Source organism: Sceloporus occidentalis, unplaced genomic scaffold (genome assembly GCF_023333645.1).
Source record: "Sceloporus occidentalis isolate IW3139 unplaced genomic scaffold, rSceOcc1.0.p SCAF_2, whole genome shotgun sequence".
Taxonomy (NCBI): Eukaryota; Metazoa; Chordata; class Lepidosauria; order Squamata; family Phrynosomatidae; genus Sceloporus; species Sceloporus occidentalis.
Genome location: NW_028316982.1, coordinates 195,126,794 through 195,145,258, shown reverse-complemented (window position 1 = coordinate 195,145,258; position 18,465 = coordinate 195,126,794). Strand labels below are relative to the sequence as shown.

At 37.8% G+C, this 18,465-nt stretch overlaps 1 protein-coding gene across 4 annotated transcripts in view; it reads right to left on the bottom strand.

The window, feature by feature from the left end:
• The window catches only part of LOC149319510 (ubiquitin carboxyl-terminal hydrolase 9X), a 105,249-nt gene that overhangs the window by 52,902 nt on the left and 33,882 nt on the right, over nucleotides 1-18,465 (bottom strand). For all 4 annotated transcript variants that reach the window (XM_089511858.1, XM_089511857.1, XM_089511860.1 and 1 more), the window contains 9 exons: nucleotides 16,449-16,700; nucleotides 16,221-16,359; nucleotides 12,804-12,956; nucleotides 11,232-11,336; nucleotides 10,401-10,607; nucleotides 7,492-7,628; nucleotides 5,951-6,084; nucleotides 4,821-4,908; nucleotides 2,250-2,592 (listed from right to left, as the gene is read on the bottom strand). In XM_089511858.1, the coding sequence (XP_089367984.1) occupies nucleotides 2,250-2,592; nucleotides 4,821-4,908; nucleotides 5,951-6,084; nucleotides 7,492-7,628; nucleotides 10,401-10,607; nucleotides 11,232-11,336; nucleotides 12,804-12,956; nucleotides 16,221-16,359; nucleotides 16,449-16,700 (1,558 nt within the window). The remainder of the gene's footprint in view (nucleotides 1-2,249; nucleotides 2,593-4,820; nucleotides 4,909-5,950; nucleotides 6,085-7,491; nucleotides 7,629-10,400; nucleotides 10,608-11,231; nucleotides 11,337-12,803; nucleotides 12,957-16,220; nucleotides 16,360-16,448; nucleotides 16,701-18,465) is intronic.

The window sequence follows — 18,465 nt, the reverse complement described above, 5'->3', positions numbered from 1 at the left end:
CCTCCAGTACCAGGCTCCTCATTCTGGGGAATCGACACGGGCTCTAGAGCTGTCGATTGGGCTGGGCTGGTAGAGAGGAGTTGAGTCGGGGCCTCGGCCAAGGTCGGCAACAGAGTCGAAGCGGCCGAAGATGCGGCAACCACAGAAGACATCACGCCCGCAGTGAAGACCTTGCTGTAAATAACGGCCTTCAATCTAGTCTCCCAGTTCTTCCTAGCTTGGGGAGTGAGGGATTTACAAAAGGTGCAGGACGAAGGGATGTGCGCCTCACCCAAGCAAAGGAGACAAGCCGAGTGAGGGTCTTGGCCAGGGATCTTTCCCCCACAAACGGAACACTTTTTGAAGGGGACCGGTGGCATGGTCAGCTTACAATTCGTGGTCAGTCAGTCCGAGGTCGATAACCTTCCGTGAGGATTGCCAAACTAGAGGGATAACGAGCGCGTAGTCGAACAGTCCAAGATCGATGACGAGATTCCAATCAAAGGGTCAAGCAAAGAGTGGTCAAAAAAATGGTCCATAGTCAATTTTAGTGATTCTGATCTGAGATCTAAAGAGCGAAGTTCCCTAAGGCAGCAAACGTGGCGGAAAAAAGGAACTGGGGAAAGAGCAGGAAACCAGGGGCTTTATAAGGGATGGGCGGAGCTACCACCAAAAAGTTTCTATATGTTGCAAAGAGTACTTTGCCTAGTGATTCTAGAAGTTTCCGAAGGCACTGCGCAGGCGCAGTACAACCCTTTGTATGATTCGCAGAGACCACGAAGAAGAAGATTGAATATGCCATGGAAGCAGAAACAATAAACCAGAAGACATAAGAGGGAGCTGAGAATTGTTTTTATATTTGACAACAACAAATTGTCCAATAAGAGTAAATTATTTTAAGCTCAGTGGACCCACACCACAGGTGCTTTTATTGCACTTCACTGTGGTGCTGCCAATCCTTTAACCTTCTCCCTCATAAGCTATGAAGAAATCTTCAGAAATCCAAATACATTGTTTAAAAGACATATTCCAAACAGCCTCAGCTGAATGTCAGTTTAAGTCATACAATTAGGAGTCTCTTTGCCAGATATTTAACAAGAAAACCATTAATGTTAATAAACGATATAATGGGAAATATTGTTTTTCCTGCCTTTTAGATAAATTCTAGCAAAATCCATGATTAGAAGTTAGACATGAAAGTGCAGAATGGTCAAAATCAACTAATTTAGATCATCTAGGGGTAGCCGTGTTGGCCATATAGCAAATCCAATAACATCCAAACAATTATACATTTATTGGACCAACCAAAATGCACAACTACATGTTGCAAGCTTTCAAAGTCACACTGGCTTCTTCATCAAGCCTGGCGAAGAAGTCAGTGTGACTTCAAAAGCTTGTAACATGTAGTTGTGCATTTTGGTTGTCCCCATAAAGGTATCATTGTTCGGATGTTATTAACTTCAATTATGTTACTGTTCCATGTTATCTACAAGTTCTCTTGAAGGGAGAAGAAGAAAAGGCAGAATCAAACCAACTGTCACTGCCCTAGCCTCAGAGGGAGAGAAGAGGCAGTATCCACCAGACTTAATCCCTTCCCATTCTGTCATTCCCCCCACCCTTTTTTTGGGGGGGGGGTATAATGTTTTAGCAAAATTGTAGACCTGAGGGCAAGAAACTGTTTTGTTTTTTCTTTTACTTATAAACCGCCATGTACACTGATGACACTATATAATCATCATCATCTATATAATAATCATTATCATCAAGCTGAAGTCCCATGTACTATGATGTGTTGAAGAAATATGTTAAGTTATAATAAGTTAGAGATGACAGATTTTATCACCACCACCACTAAACACAAATTATTTTAAAGATGATCAATCTATTTGCAAGCTATTGGCTTCAACAAGCCTGTACTGTTTCCACACTTCAAACAAGCCAGCATTTCTTCAAAAATATTCTCTCTTTCTCTCTGTACATATGTCTGTGTGTGTGTGTGTGTGTGTGTGTGTGTGTGTGTGTGAGAGAGAGAGAGAGAGAGAGAGAGAGAGCGAGAGAGAGAGAGAGAGATACACAATAAATCTTTACTATGAAGAGCTAAAATGTGGTGTAATTCACATGTACATATACTGTAATCATGAAACGTGTGTTTAACTGGCCCAGCTTAGAAACTAGCCTCCCCCACTCCTTTTAGAACAGCCTTTCCCTCCAGTTATTATAAGCCAAAATTCATATTGTTAGATACATTTTCATCTGCCAAAGGTACCTACCCTCCAAAGATAATCTAATCCAATTAACTCCAAGTCATCCATCATATAGGCCCTTCTCTTCGCAACCAGCTTCCCTTCTCGACAGTTTACAGCTTTGAAGAAACGTTCAAAACATTTCATTCCATTTTCTGTTAAGAGTGAAGGGTCCAACTGAAGAACATTGTTTTCAAAGAAGTCTTTATTTATGTCAGGGTCTAAATCTGGTTCATCTCCCATGAGTTTAGAATACCATTTAAAACAGGCTTCACGATCACACAGGTAGACTGCATTTTCAGCTAAACATTTCCATATTTGTTTTGCCTGAGGAGCACAGAGCCATAGTTGACCATCCTTCAGTAAAAATCTTGCATAAAACAAAGAGAAACAATTAATTAAAATTAGGAATATGTACATAATTCTACAAATATGAAAACAGCAACACCCACTAAATACATTCAAACAGTCTGGGATCTCTTCCAGTATATCCAGAGAAGGGAGATAATGTTTAACATAAAATACACTTTGTGTGTGTTACCTTTATTCACAGAAGTTTGCAACATACTAATTCCACAAGAGAGTAACCAGTTAGAAGATGTCATAACCCAAGCTATAAAGAGAACGACATTCAAGAAGACTGTCTTGGTGTAATGTCAAGCAGGCTAGAAAAACATTGTTCTTTCCCTAGTGCAAGGGTGGGGAACCTACAGGTTCTGATGAACTACCATTTCCATCATGCCTCACCAAGAGCCAAACTGAAGGAGGTTTTAGCCAGGCTCATAAGGGACTGGTTGTAGCTCCTCCCTTCATGGTGATGCTACAACCAATCCCTCATAAGCCTGGCTAAAACTTCCTTCAGTTTGGCTGATTGTGAGGCATGATGGGAAGGGTAGTTTGTCAGAATCTGGAGGGGCCATAGATTCCCAATCCCTGCCCTAGTGGATCCTATTTCAAAGCCACATTTATGGAAGGAATGTCAGGGGTTAAATAAATGTGTGTTTTTATCTGAGGGGATTCTATTCAGGTTATTTCATCTTATACTCTTTGTCCAATAAATTACTTGAAAAACACAATATCCATCTGCATAGAAGTGCAACACTGGAGATTAGAAGCCAACAGAGATGCTTTTAAGGTAACAGAAGAAAGCAAGGAATTAATCTAGAAACAAGCAAAAAAATTCCCAATAAAAATATAACTGAAAGGCACTGGAAACATTATTTTGATGTACTTATCTTTTTTATTTTGGCTTTTACAGCTATTTCTGTTCCTCCATGTTGCTCTTAATAATAATTAAACATCCTCCATTCTAGTGAACCCATAATGTACTAATATAAGAGAAACACAGAACCTCTCCAAGAATGTAAGGGAACATCAGATAACACTGGTGAGGAACTTAGGCCCGTTACAAACGGGGTCTTGAGGCGCCCCATCACGTGCTAGGGGTTGGCCAGAGACCTAGCGTCCACACCGGCCTCACCCCTAGCACGTGACGGGGGCGAAATAATGGTGGTGCCCTATACACACAGGTGCCGCCATTATTACGTGTTGGACGCATAGCGTCCGCACATCGCACGGCACTTATGACGTCGTGAGTGCGCCATTGGCGCCTCGTGGTGTCATAACCGCGTTGCGGGAAGAAGCACCATTTTGGGGTTTCTTTTTTACTCCGTGCGGGAGCTGCGCGGTTTGGCTGCTGCGGCTCTGTCGCGGAGCAACTAGCAGCGCCGGCAGACCGCCGCTTTTAGGCAGTCTGTAACACGCCTTAGTATTCACCAACAGGCACTCCCCTAGGAACACTGATCAGCAACTTTTTCAAAGGGCTTGTTATCAGAGAAGGAAAAGAAAATCAGAACTTGTGTATGTTATTCATTACAATGTCCTCCATACGACATGTTTCCTTTCAATGTCTGACACAATAAAAGTTCCTAAAAACAGTTTATTAAAACATGCATGGGTGAAATTGAAAAGATGCTTATTATGAGACTGAATTCATAACAAAAGCCTTAGAATCTGCCCTCAACCTTCTGTGTACAGTACAACAATGAAGCAATAACTACATTACTTAGGAACAGCTTCAGTGCTTCACTTAAGAGCAAAATGAAAACTAGAATGAGATTCAACAGACTAGCTACTGATACAAAAATATTTTTTTAAAAAAGCTATCTATGGCTAATCTCTTTAGCCCAAAACAGACAGGCCAAATAAAACAGCTTCTGACCACTTCAGGAGCATGGTGTTTCCATGACACAGGCCCCCAAAATGGCCAGAAGCCGAGCCAAGGCAGCAAGAGCTGGCCCAAAAAGGAGCGGATTAAATCTGCTCTTGCTGGCAGCCCACTTCAGGAGAGGGCCATGTGGTTGTCGTGGTCCTGGCATGATTGGGATCAGAGCAGCGAGAGGCCACTCCTTCCAGGTCATCTGCTTCAGCTCTAACTGTCTCTCTCATTGCAATACTATCTAGAAAAAAAATCAGCACAGAAGACAAATGCCATTTTATAGACACGAGTAAAAATGTATTTATATTTGTATTTGCTTTCCAAAAAACGTGTGTTGGATATCTGTACTCAAAGCAAAAGAATTTTTATTCAAAACCAACCGTAGGAAGTTCAGCCGCTCTTGTACTTCTTGCACATGACTGTATCTACTCCCTGGTCTTACAGTTTGGGGATCGTATTCTCCATGCTCTGCAAATTTAATATAAATTACTGTTATATCTATGGGAAAAGTTTTATGCTACAAACTATCCATCTTTTGTTAGAAGCAAATCCAGCTGTGTTTAACAAAGCTCAATCTCAGAAAACTGCTTAGAATTGCAAACATTTTAAAGTTTCATAAATGCCTATCTATTAGAAGGGCATTGAACACCATATTAATGACTGACATGCAAATATTTCTTATTTCTGTAAAAATAAATTATAAAAGGTTTATAATATAATAACCATTTTCATTTCCTTAACTGTTTTCTTTAGAAAATTTCTAGCACCTACCTAATAATGAAGATGTTCACAGCAAATGTTTAATTTTTACCATGTTGTAATTTTTGTTCATTAAAATTTCCATGAAGGATTTAAACAAAATATGTGTGATATAAATGCAAAGATACATTTTTATAGAAAGTATTAAATAACAGAAGTAAATAAAGCTGTCCCTGAACACCATCTAAAATTATTATGTACTGAAATATTTATCAGACTACATCTAAAGTGTGTGTGTTCACACCTGCACACTTTAAACAGTCCTGTAAAATTGAATAGCAAAGTAAAGTTTGAGTAAGAAGTTTTAATTACGCAAAACAAACTCTGAAGGATGCTATTTCTCATTTGCCTTTGTAAAACAAATTCTGATGATGACTAGATCATAAATGATAATAAAAATTACTTTCACTGACATGTGGAGAGATCTTGTAGCACCTTTGAGACTAACTGAAAGAAGGAAATTGGCAGCGTGAGCTTTTGTAAACTTCCGTCTACTTCCTCGGATGCATTAAGTAGACTGTACTTAAGTAGACTGAAGTCTACAAAAGTTCATGCTGCCAATTTCTTTCTTTCAGTTAGTCTCAAAGGTGCTACAATGATCTCTACACATACTGATTCTACAGACTAACACAGCTATATCTTTGAATTATTTCACTGACATGTTAGCCTCAAATATTTATTATGTTATAAAGTGAAATTGATAGGAATGGTTTCCTTAACATAATTCAAGACAAAATTAAACTCAACTCACCTTTAGCATATTGTCTCATGCTTTCCATATATGCCGAAAGATTTTCTGCAACTAAAGTTACTAGAGCATGATTGTGCTGAAGTTGATTGATTAAGTCATGGCGATAAAACACATGAGGGCTTCGCTGAGTTTGACTGCAGATAAAAAACATTAGAGTGGATGAAGAAGTTTGTTTTAAATTGTATAATAGGAAGAAAATGTTTTCAAAGAAACAGTTGTGTTAGTCTGTTGTAGAATGAAAGGGAAAAACAGGTGGAAAAAAGGAACCTAGAAGCATCTTTAAGAATAACTAATTTATATTTTAGCGTGAATATTCATAGATATCAATCCACTTCCTCTCACAACTGTGTAACCATGCTTAAAAACCTTTGCCTTTTATATCACTCCATCAGTGCATCTAAGGAAGTGGACTGTTTTCCAAAAAGCCTCAAGCAGAAATATCAATTAATTAGTCTTAAAGGTGCTGAAGATTCCTCGCCTGTCTCCAATACCTTGATAGGAAGAAATTATGAGCAAAGTGCAGGTCATATTATAAGACTAGAACTTTATTAAAAATTGAATAGGTCGATTTAAAATTAAAATTAGAACTACACCATAACGTTCACAAGACATGCATCAAGAAGTTTCTTGAAACAAATATTTTCACACTCTTCACAGAAACTTACATTGCTCACAATTATTTTTCTTTTACGTTGCTATTAACTGAATTAGCCAATTAAAGTCAGAATTCCACAGCACTCCATTTCTTCACAGATCTCAACCATAAGCTAAACTAAGAGACTTGGGCACCATGCCCAACTTCTGGCTTCTTTAATCCTTTTCCTCACCTAGCTTCCACAAGGCAGAAAGTGTCTATAGAAAACGATGGACAAATTGTGTTTCGGCATAACTGTGATTGGGCAACATTATTGTCCTCTATCACATGGAACAGAAGAAAGCACCAAAAAAATGAGTCATGCAATATGGATACTGAACTGTTGAAGTTCCATCTCCAGTCAATTATGAGGATTAGTCTCTAAGTTCTTATCTCTACAGGCTTCAGCTACATGAATGCCACCAATTAGCCTCTTATAGATCACATATCTTTGTCAGGATTTTGGGATGGGGGCTTACATTCAGATGTCCATTTCACCTCTGAACTGATATGCACTTAACCACCCAAACTCACTTTAAGGGAGGATTATATGCAATATGTATTGCTACTTCCCATTATATTTCTCTATCACTAAGGAAATATTTAATTTCCTAACTATCACCTTGATGTTATTGTGTGCTTTCAAGTCATTTTTGACTTATGGCAACCCTATCTTGGGGTTCTCGTACCAAGATCTGTTCAGAGGGAGATTGTTCTTGCCCTCTCTTACGCTGAGAAGTTATGACTTACCCAATGTCACCCAGTGAATTTCCATAGCCAAGCAGGAATTCAAACCCTGTTCTCCAGAGTTGTAATCCAATGCTAAAAAAACTAGAACCATGCTAGCTCTTAAAAATCACCCACCTAACTCAAAACTGTAAAGATGTTACAAATTTATATTGCTCACCTCAAGTTTTGTGGTGCTTCACCAAATAAGCTACAAATTTCTCTAATCTGTTTCAATGCAGGAATGACCCATTTGTCATTTGTGCGAAGCTCTTCTATAAAACGATCTATCCATTGTATTTTTTGTGTGTCTCGATCCTTAAAAGACAAATATTTTAATTTTAGTATGGAACAAATCTGTAAGGTTTAGGATTTCTCCTCATTTCTAGTACTTGTTTCAATTACTGTGCAATTGTTCAGAACTGCTTTACCAAGTGGGTTAATCCCCCAGAAACTATAAGCACTGTAAAAAATTTGTTGTTGCCAGTTTATGAGGGGCTTGGCCAAAAAAAAAAAAGCTCTATAACAACAGAAGAAACCGTGAACATAAGCAAAGCAAAGAAAATTATTCTGTCTGTGCTTAGTCCTACAAAGATCAGATATAAAGCACCCATTCCCATAAAAAGAAGTGAGAAAAGGAAACGATAACCAGGAATAGCAATGATGTGAGATATTATATATGGGGGTATTATGTGCCTCCAAGTCACCTGTGAATGAATTTATGAATTTCATAGAGTTTTCTTAGGCAAGGAATGCTCAGAGGTGGTTTTGCCAGTTTCTTCTTCTTAAATATAGCCTACAGCATCTGGCATTTACAAAAATCCTGTGATATAAATTAGATGAAGAGAGTATAAATCTATGGTTTTCCCAGTTCATTCACTGTAACAGGAAATATGGGAAACCTCTGGCCCTTCACATGTTGTTAGTTTCCAGTTTCCATCACTTCCATCCAGTATGGCTGTATGTGCCTTCAAGTCACTGTCAACTTACAGTGACCCCATGGATTTAATAGGGTTTCATTAGATAAGGAATACTCAGAAGTGGTTTTCCAGTTTCTTCCTCTGAAATATAGCCTATAGCACCTGGTATTTATTGGCTGTCTCTCCCAGGGCAGACCTGGCTTAGCTTTCAAGATGAGAGGGGATATTGTGCCTTTAGGGTACACAGTTTCATATAAAGGTTTACCTGCTACAAAGCTTTTAGAAATAGTGTGGGGAAGTAACTATATAAACACCTTTGAGTTTACTGCACTAAACACCTATCATGCTGCTATTCCACTTTTACTCATCTGGTTGTCTCCTATTGCATTCTGGGATTTGTAGTTAGGAGGGCATGTAGAATTCTCAGCTAAAGAGCCCTTAGGCCTCACTGAACTACAAACCCCAGAATGCTATAGGAGGCAACCAGAGCAGTAAAAGTGGAATAGGAGCCCTATAAGAATATAGCACAGTAATATCTTTTTCTCTTAAACATATATTCTTAATTTTGAAAGAGAATATTCCACAACCCATTTTTCCTATTTTTCCAGGGGGCTTTAAAAAGGCAGGAATTTTTTTTCTAATCTTTTCCCAGAGTTTTTTCAAGGCCTTCAGAGCTTTAGCACTGACCTGTCGGCAATGGCGCCAAAGAACAAAAAGCCAAATAAATAAATAAATAAATAAATAAATAAATAAATAAATAAAGGGGGCATCAACAAAAAATAAACCCCACAGAATCAACCCTTCCAAACCCATTCCTTTTCACTTTTTTGTGTCAATATTTTCATCATAGAAAGATGAATGTCAGGACCTCACCCTGAACAAACTGAATAATCTCATTATCAAGTGTATTTCTAACATCTATATGAAATCAAGATATTTATAAGCAAAGAAAACTAATTAATAGTCTATTCAAAGGAATGATTGCTCCTGCAGCAATACTTTGGGCAGGGGATGCTAGTACTTGGATGGGAGACTGCCCATGAATACCAGGTGATGTAGGCTGTATTTCAGAAGAGGAGAATGGTAAACCACCTCTGAGTATGACTTGCCTAAGAAAATCTCATGAAATTCTTGGGGTCACCAAAGGCAATAGGTGACTTGAAGGTACATACAGAAATATAATGAATGTTCTAATTTATGATTCACAGTATGATGAAAAATGGAAAAAGGTTTCAGAATTATGGGAAGACAAACAAATTTTATAATAAGAAAAGGTAGAGCAATCTATTTGGAAATAATATTATTTGATTTGTATATAGAAGTAATGTATGTTTAATATGGGAAACAGGAAATTCAGTATGGTATGTATATCAACAAACCTTTAGAGGTATCAAAATTTAGATTATGTTAAACACAAAAGATCTAACAAGAATTATAATGACTTGTGAATTACATTTATGTTGGAAAATAAAAAAAGAAATCTATTTAATCAATTAATTCATTTAACATCTGAGCTGTAAACTAAGAAGTGTTTAAAAGACAATGTATTTTATTGAAAGACTGAGTTCCTCTTTCTAGAACACAACAGTCAATAAAGTGGAGGTGGGAGTTAAGACAGGTAGGAAAAAATGGTACATAAACAGAATATTCAACTGTTTCAATTTAAAACTATGATTTCAAGTGGGGGAGAGGAGTTCACTCTCCAGATATTTTGGCCTACAACTTCCAGGAGACCTATTCAATATAGTGAATAGTGAGGAATTATGGAAGCTACAATCCCAAAAATTCTGGCTGGCCACAACTGTACCCCCACACATGCTCGTTTAGAAGACTGTGAACAACTGAGGACTTTCATACCCCTCCCTCTGCTTCCTATTAATTGTTAAGGGTGCCTGCGGAATTGAGCTGGCCAATTTTTACATCATAAACTCAAGCTGTTGCTGAATAAGATGAAGAGATAGTTAGTGAAAGGGAAGAAAGTAAAAAAATACACTGTCTTCTGATTCAGATGTAAAGGCAAATGATTTCTTCTATAGGAACTGATGAAAACAGAACTGTAGAGCAAGGACAGAACACACAAACAGAAGGGTTTCTTTGTACAACACCAAAGCATTTCACATAATGCAACTAATTTAATATCAACAGACAGACAGCAAGATGATTTATTTACCTGAGAACAACTATAATCTAAGATTTTAATGTGGGCACTGAGAGCCTGGTCCATGATATCAACTGGAACATCATCACTATGTGCTAAATTCCATAACAGGTTTAGTACTTTGTGTGCCATCACTCCATCTTTATCATCTTCTGCAAGACGACGAATTAGTTCAAGTAGCTTTTCACGCTGCTTTTTGCTTGCATTTGTCCAACTTGCCTAAAAACAAAGAGAAATCACCAGTCCATATAAAAATGCCACTCACAACAGAAATAAAATTATTAAAATGCTAAATAAAGTCTACTTTCCATGAGCACAGATTACAATGAAAATGATGAACAATGAACATAGAAAGATCATTTTAGATCATTTTCAAAGAGTGCATTGCAATTAGATTTAGTGTGTAAGCAACTACAGAATGTTGATTCCTGCAAGATTGGCTGGAGTGTGGGATAAACCCAACCGTGGTGAATTGCTCCATCTGCCATCACAAGAATGACCTTTCCAAAACTTCATTTGTATGTATCACAGCAAACGCCATTGATTTTAAGCAGGAAGATGCCTATATAAAGTAGATGTGAATATTTCTTCACTTAAAATGTTATCATTTAATTTTAAAAATGTGTTTAAAAAAACCCTCACCCATTTTTTACCTAACTAAACTTCAACGTAATGTAATGTCTGTATTTTCCTACACCAGTATCACTAATTTGGATTTTTAAAGAACTATTCCAACAAAAACTTCACTCCAACAAACAAGGTGGAGCTTTGATCTTAAACTTTTACTCTACTTTGTCCAGAGGACATTAAGGAACAGTATGAGATTAATATGTAAACAATTACCTTAAAACAATCAAACAGATGGTCAAGTTGTTCAGGAGAGAAATCCCAGGCTAATTTTGCAAGGAGGTCATGTACATTCTTCACAATGGCTTCATGTTTTCCTGCCTTGATTATAAATAATGGTAAGACCATTTGATTCTATCCTTATATCAAAGTAACATTATTATTAATTTGTCTTACAATTTACCCACAAGGTATCCTACAAAGAGGAATTGATACATATTTGAGTAATTTATGTTATTATTTGCGGTTATTTTTATATTTATATGGTATATATGTATGAAAAATAATTTAATATTTGTTAATAAATACTGATATAAATGCAAGTGTTAGTAGTTATTTATATATCTATATACATCACACTTTATTAAACAGGGAAGGGCAGCTGCGACTCCAGATGCTTTCAGACTACAGTTCCCACAATCTCTTATATATAGCTATGCTGACTGGTGCTGATGGGAGCTCTAGGCCAAAAACATCTGGAGTTTTCCATCTTGTTACAGATATTTCCCTCCCCAAAAGGGATTACAATGCAAAATAAGCAGAAATAGGGAGTAATGGAGGCATAGGTACAGTAAGTATGATAGAATATGTGGTTGTTTCAATAACATGTGCTTTAGCTAAATTTCAGTAAGATATAGAACTTGGGATATATCCAAAGACTTCCTGGCAAAAGTGAGGTTGAGGAAGGATTTTTAAAAATAGAGCAGGCAGTTGGACCAGCAGCTTCAGGAATAGGGGGAAATCAAAGGAAATGGACAGAATTATTTTAAAGATAAGGAGAGTTCTGGTTGGCCCAAGGCAATGGATACACAATGCTCACGAAGGATGTGTTGGGATATAAGCGCAAAGAGAAAAGGAGAGACAAGACTACAGAAGGCTTTCAATATAAGGATAAGAAACTTGTGCAGCACAGCACAGCAAAAGAAGCTGATGTAGTCATATTTAAGTAATAGAGTCTCACTGTAATACTAAGCAAGGTAAAATCATTTTGGCAGAGGACAGTTGGATAAACATGAGCATACAAAAGTGAGATAATGGAAGAAAAATGAAAAAATAATGAAGTTATGATTAAAAATATAAAGGGAGCTATTTTCAATTTTCCAGTAATGAAAATCCTGAGAGTGTAACTATGGCGCACTGGGTCTAGTGCAGCAAACATATTTTATAACTCTCCATTTTCTGATTTCTGTCTCAAGAATCTGAGAGGGAAATCATAAAGCAAGTTACAGTAGTTCCCTTTCTTTATCAGGAGGGGAAAATATTTCCTAATAAAGATGAGGAAGTTGCAGAGGGACAAAGGCTCAACTTGAAGAAAGAAGAGGGGAAGAAGAAACATGGCATCCTAGGCCCTGACAGAATGGAGGCCCAATCCATAATCAACTATCAAAAAGTAAAGACACCACATTTCAGATTTTTAGAGTTAATCAGAGAATTAAAATATTTATGGAAAATCAAAATGTCAGCTTAACATTTGTACCATAAAACATAAAACAATTTAAATCTAAACAGTTGCATCATATGTGATATAAAGTCAACTTGCTCTGAGTATTAAAGTTGTCTAGCTTTTACCTGTGCAGCCCAAATATTGTCAAGGTCTTGCAAGGTGAGGGCCTTTTCTTTAATGACAAAACGAAGAATTTTTTCTAATTTTTCTACATACTGAGGTTGATGTAGACTATCCCTTAACACAATCGATAATATATTATTCTGCTGGATCCATTCCTAAATTTTAAAAAGGTGAAAAATATTAAATAAAGATAGAAATGTTACTTTTTGTTTTGTTTTTTATTTCAAATGATAGTAAATAACAATGATATCCAACCCATTCCCAAACACAGAAAGAACTAAACATATTTTAGGAACACCACTAAGTCAGTAGCCCTAATATTGGCTGCCAGTATTTTCTCCCCTGTAAGAATTCTTCTCTGTTGACTATTCCATATCTCACATCACTCACGTACTATGCAATGTACAGCTAATACCGAGGATCAACTATTTGGCAGAAATCTCAAAAGCTAAGGACCAGTGACCTCCTCACAACAGCACTTGGTATCATCATATTAAAATTATGTGTCATTGGGACAGATGCTTCAACTACAATGTTTTATATGAGTGGGCAAACAGAGCAACATTTAGAAGTGGTGATTACACAACTCAACCGCTTTGCATTTCAATGACCTAGCTTCTCTTTTAACCTCTAAACTTTGCTATTTATGACCCTTATAATGCCACATCATTAAAATAAATTGAAACATCACCACCACCACCAAATTTGAGCTTAGAATACAGAATACAAAATACACAGGATATGCTAATAGCAAAAGTGAGTGTTTCCTGCCTTCCTTCCACCTGGGCTCCACCCATGCCTCAGCTCCTAGACTTGAGGAGTCTTGTCTCCCCCCCCCCCTTTTTATTTTGGTATACAGTCCGTCCTCACCTTACGCGGGGGATCCGTTCCGGATCCCTCCGCGTAAGGCGAATTCCGCCTATGCTCGAGCCCCATTGGAAACAATTGAATGGGACGCGCCGCCCCTTCTTCCCCGCGTGAGCCCTTCAAAGCCGTGTATGGCGCGGGCGCGCTGTAGTTTATACTGTTTTTTAGGTTTGAGATGGGTGGGGGTTGAGAACGGGGATTTTTTTTCTTTTCACTTGTTCTTATTCTATTGTTATGTATTTTGCTTTGTTAACTTTACTGTTATAATTACCATGTATTTTTTGTTGTGATTTGAACCTGTGTTGGGGGACTGGGAAAGGGGTTAATTATGAATTCATTGGATTGTAATGCTTTTATTTTCTTTGTTGATTGCTGTTGCATTTGTTACATTTGTATTGTATTGTTAAATTGCTATTGTATTTGTTAAATTTGCTTGATTGCTATTGTATCTATATTTGTATTTTATTGTAATTTTTATTTTGTATTTCCCCACTGCTGTTAGCTGCCCGGATTCCTCGTGATTGGGCAGGATACAAATAAATTATATTATTATTATATTATTAGCAAAAGCTTCTAGAGTAAGGTTTTAACCTGTGACATAACTCTTTTGGACAATGGTAGTATGACCTATTGAATTCCCTTTCCTCTGAAATTTGTCCAGTATTACTTGTTTGTTTGTTTTGTTTTTTGACAAGCAGTGTGGTGGAGTGGTTTGAACACTGGCTAATGACTTTGGAGACCAGGGTTCAAATTTCCACTCAGTCATGGAAACCCACTGGATGACCATGGGCAAGTCAAACTCTCTCAGCCTCAGAGGAAAAGAAATCTTACAAAGAAAACACCATGGCAGGCTTGCCTTGGCAACACAATAATTGTTTCTTTAATAAGTGAAAACTTCTATTTCAGTAAACATTGGGGGTTTTTTGGTTTTTGCCATTATTACCCTATTATTTTTAGTTTTCTAAGCTAATATGTTTAAAAGAATATGGCAAGATGTATCAAATTAATTTCTTGTTACAAAAACAATCTGCTGGTTCAATATGGTACATGTGTTTGGATGAATCTCAGGCAAAGGAAGAGTGAGGAGAAACTATTGATGTAATTTGAGGCAGAACTGTTGTGCTGGGGGCTGGGCATGCCAGGTAAAAGAAAGGCCTCAGAGGGAGAGAAGGAGAGGCAGTCACAGCTCCACTATGCTTAGCCTCGGAGGCAGATGAAGGACCCTCCCTCCATTCCAATTGCCACTATCCTAGCCTTGGAGGGAGAGACGAACTGGCAGTATCTGCTGGACTTGATCCCCTTCCTCACTGCCATTCCCTTCTCTTTTTGTGTCATATCTTTTTAGATTATAAACCTGAGGGCAGGGAACTGTCAAATTAAGAATCTGTAAACTGTCTGAGCCCCTTTGTCACTGAGGAACAGAGTATAAATATTCTAAATAAATAAAAGCAGGACAGATATTTGAGATCTGTCCTCTGTTTCAGCCTTTTCCCCAACACTCAAGATTTAAGTTGCCATGGCAGATCACCCTCTGATCTGCCGATACTGCTCCTGAATGCCAGGTGAATCCATAATAAAGCAATTACTATCCATGTATTTGCTGTGAATAAAGGGGCTGACCTGGCATTTATCAGAGATAAATGGGTAGACGAACTTTGCCTCAGATTTTTCTACGCAGATACTCATGGAAACCCACTGGACCAACCTGGTTTGGAGGGCTAGGGAATGGAATTGCCATTATCCATAAGAATTCCACCTTCCTCCTGAGGAAATCTATCTGCTCAGGTATCAGTTTTGAGGATGTGTACCTTGTGTTGGGTCAGAGGAACGGAACAGGTATGTGGTTAGGGCACTGTCCACCCTGCTCTCCAGCAGTGTCCTTGCTTGAGCTGGCTGTGGTTGTTTCTGAGGTTGTATTGCCTTTGCCTTCCTCTGAGTCCGAGAGTGTGTGACTTGTCCAAGGTCATCCAGTGAGTTTCCATAAGTAGGGATTTGAACCCTGGTCTCCAGAGTCATAGTTCAATGTTTACTAAACCACAATGGCTCATATAGGTGCTACATAATGTCAGTCTTAGAAGAACAGCAGACTGTCAATACATTTCTGATCAGAACTTAAAGTGTTTATGATATTTAAAGCCCCAAATGAGCTGAGACTTAATACTGAAGAGAGCACCTCTTCCCATATGGAACTGTCTGTGCCAGGAAAGGGATGTCCTCTGTGTCCCACTAGTGAGTTCAATACCCTGTGTTGTAACAAGGAGAGGGCCTTCTCAGCTGTGGATGCTCACAGGATATCCAACTAATTAATTAATCTGCCACCTTTCTCCTAAATTGGATCCAAGATAGCTCACAAAAATACTTTAAAAACAGTATAATTTTAAAAACAGAATTTAAAACATCACAATAATATAACATGTCAAAACATTAAACCATTAAAAACATGGAAATAAATTATTTCAAATGTTTTTACCTTTACCTTTAATGAACAAACAAGCAAATAAAGATACAAAATATTTAAATGATTGTCACTAGATGAGTGTAAATAAACTTACTGCCATTCTTTCTGCGGTCAGCCACTCCTCTTCTTCAGGATTGCCATGTCGATGGGTATAATATGACACACTAGATATTACTTTATTAACTTCATTTAATGCATTCATTTTTCCATTGAAAGATGAAATTTGCAACAACCTGTGGGGAAAATTATGTATCAGAGAAGGAGTACAAGATACTTCCCCTAACATACATCCCTCCAAACCCTCAGTAGAAGAGAACCTTACCTAAGAATCATTTTTAATCTAAATATTTCTAAGTTTTTTACGGTTTCCTCTTGTCCTGGTACTCTCGAGGCTAAGTTCTTTAATGATTTGATTATCATTGACAATGCATCATTTTTGGCTTCATTCTTGGCTTCTTTTTTGAGTTCATCATCAGTTAAGTTTTCTAAAAACTGTGGAACCATTTCTATAATGGGAAGGAAGTATTTCTTCACTGTATGCAGTGTCAGAAACTCATAGCACTGTCCAAATGGTCTAAAGGAAAAAAGATCAGTGTAAAAGCTTAAAGTAATATTTTAGGTAATCCTGAATAGAACAGTGAAGTACATGTTTTAGAAAAATTTGATGAATGCAAGGCATTAAAAGCAAGCTAATGAATGCTACACTGAAATGCTTCCATTTTGCCATCCCATCAGTGAGTGACAAAGGAGGACTGGCAACTACTACTAGAAGAGGGCAATTCAGAAGTTCAGAACGAAGACTCACAACCATAACTGCATTTTCTCCTCATAATTCACTCCCCTCCACCTAATACAACATTATGTGTCAACCCAGTGTTCTTGGGACAGAGGCTCCTAATGGAAGTTACATTTCAATACCAAAACCCTTCTCAGGCAAGGCAACCTTTGAGAGACGAAATGGTGGATGCCACTGAGAGGTGCTCAGGCTCTCACAGTGAGTTTTATTACCATACATTTTGCCGTAAGTTTAGGAAGTACATTTCTATCCACCACTTCCATTAAAGCAAAAAATGTATTTGAGAATAACATCTGATTAAGTCTTAATGAGTATCTACTTGGTTATCCAATACATTTAGTCCCTCAAAGTTTTCTGGACACAGGGAAATAATGACAGTAAAAATAGAAGCTAGACTAAAAACTAAAAATTGCAGGTAACCCAAAATGGAGCAGAATAAGTGTTTCAGCAAGGCTAGCCAATATATTACTGCTATCTGTCAACACAAACAAGTTACTGTGGGGGGGGGGGGGGAGAACCTTTGGATTTTTAGCAAAATGGTGTTTGTTGATTGTTTATACAATTTCATTTACTGGAGGCAAGATCTCTCAGGTGAAGTTCCTCAGATCTTTATACATATAGACATACATATTAAATACAGCATCCCAAATGTGCTACTGCATAATAATATAATATACTCTTTTGTTCAACCAGATGATATAATTCAGATAATATCATTTAATTTTCTACACAAGAAAAAACTACTGGTTGTACACATCTCAGATGAGATTCTGCTCCCGCAAAAGCACAGCTATTTCTGCATTCCAATTCAGATGACAACTTTCTACTGGCAAAAATCTGAAGCCTCCCGAACTTTTACTTTTAGACTCTGCTGCTAGTAAAACATCAGGAATAAACTCTTCCACAACACAGCCACATAGCCCCAAAACCCAACAAAAAACAAAACCCAAAAAAACCCTTTGGATTCTAGCCATGAAAGCCTTCGACTTCACACCACAGGTTTATACAGCTGAAGAAGAATGTTTACTTCGTGTCTTATAAAACTTCCTGCTTCCAGGTGTAATCTCCTGCTTTAAAAATAAGTCTCCTATACCAAAAATGAGTGAGAGCATAAACTGCAACACAAACTTGTCCTAGAGGACACAGTGGGAGATTCTGACTTTTAAAATTTTTTAAAAGGGACAAGGAGGGCTCTAGAGCAGTGATTCCCAAAGTCTGGTCTTCCAGGTGTTTTGGACTTCAGCTCCCAGAATCGCAGACCACTGGCCAAGATGGCTGAGGCTTCTGAGAGCTGAAGTCCAAAACACCTGGAGGACCACAGTATCCCCAAAACAGCTCTGGGAGCTACATGTAGCCTGTAGGTTGCATGCTCCCTACTCATGTTAGAGGAAAACATTTTGGGTCATGTAAGACAGTATTTTGGTTCTGCCCACTTAGGTCTTCCATCCTCTTTTCCAAGAAAAGCTGCCCCTGAGAGTTGGGGGACCTTGCCTTAACAAAATGGGAAATAACAAGTGCAAGCAGAAACACATTTTTGCTAGGT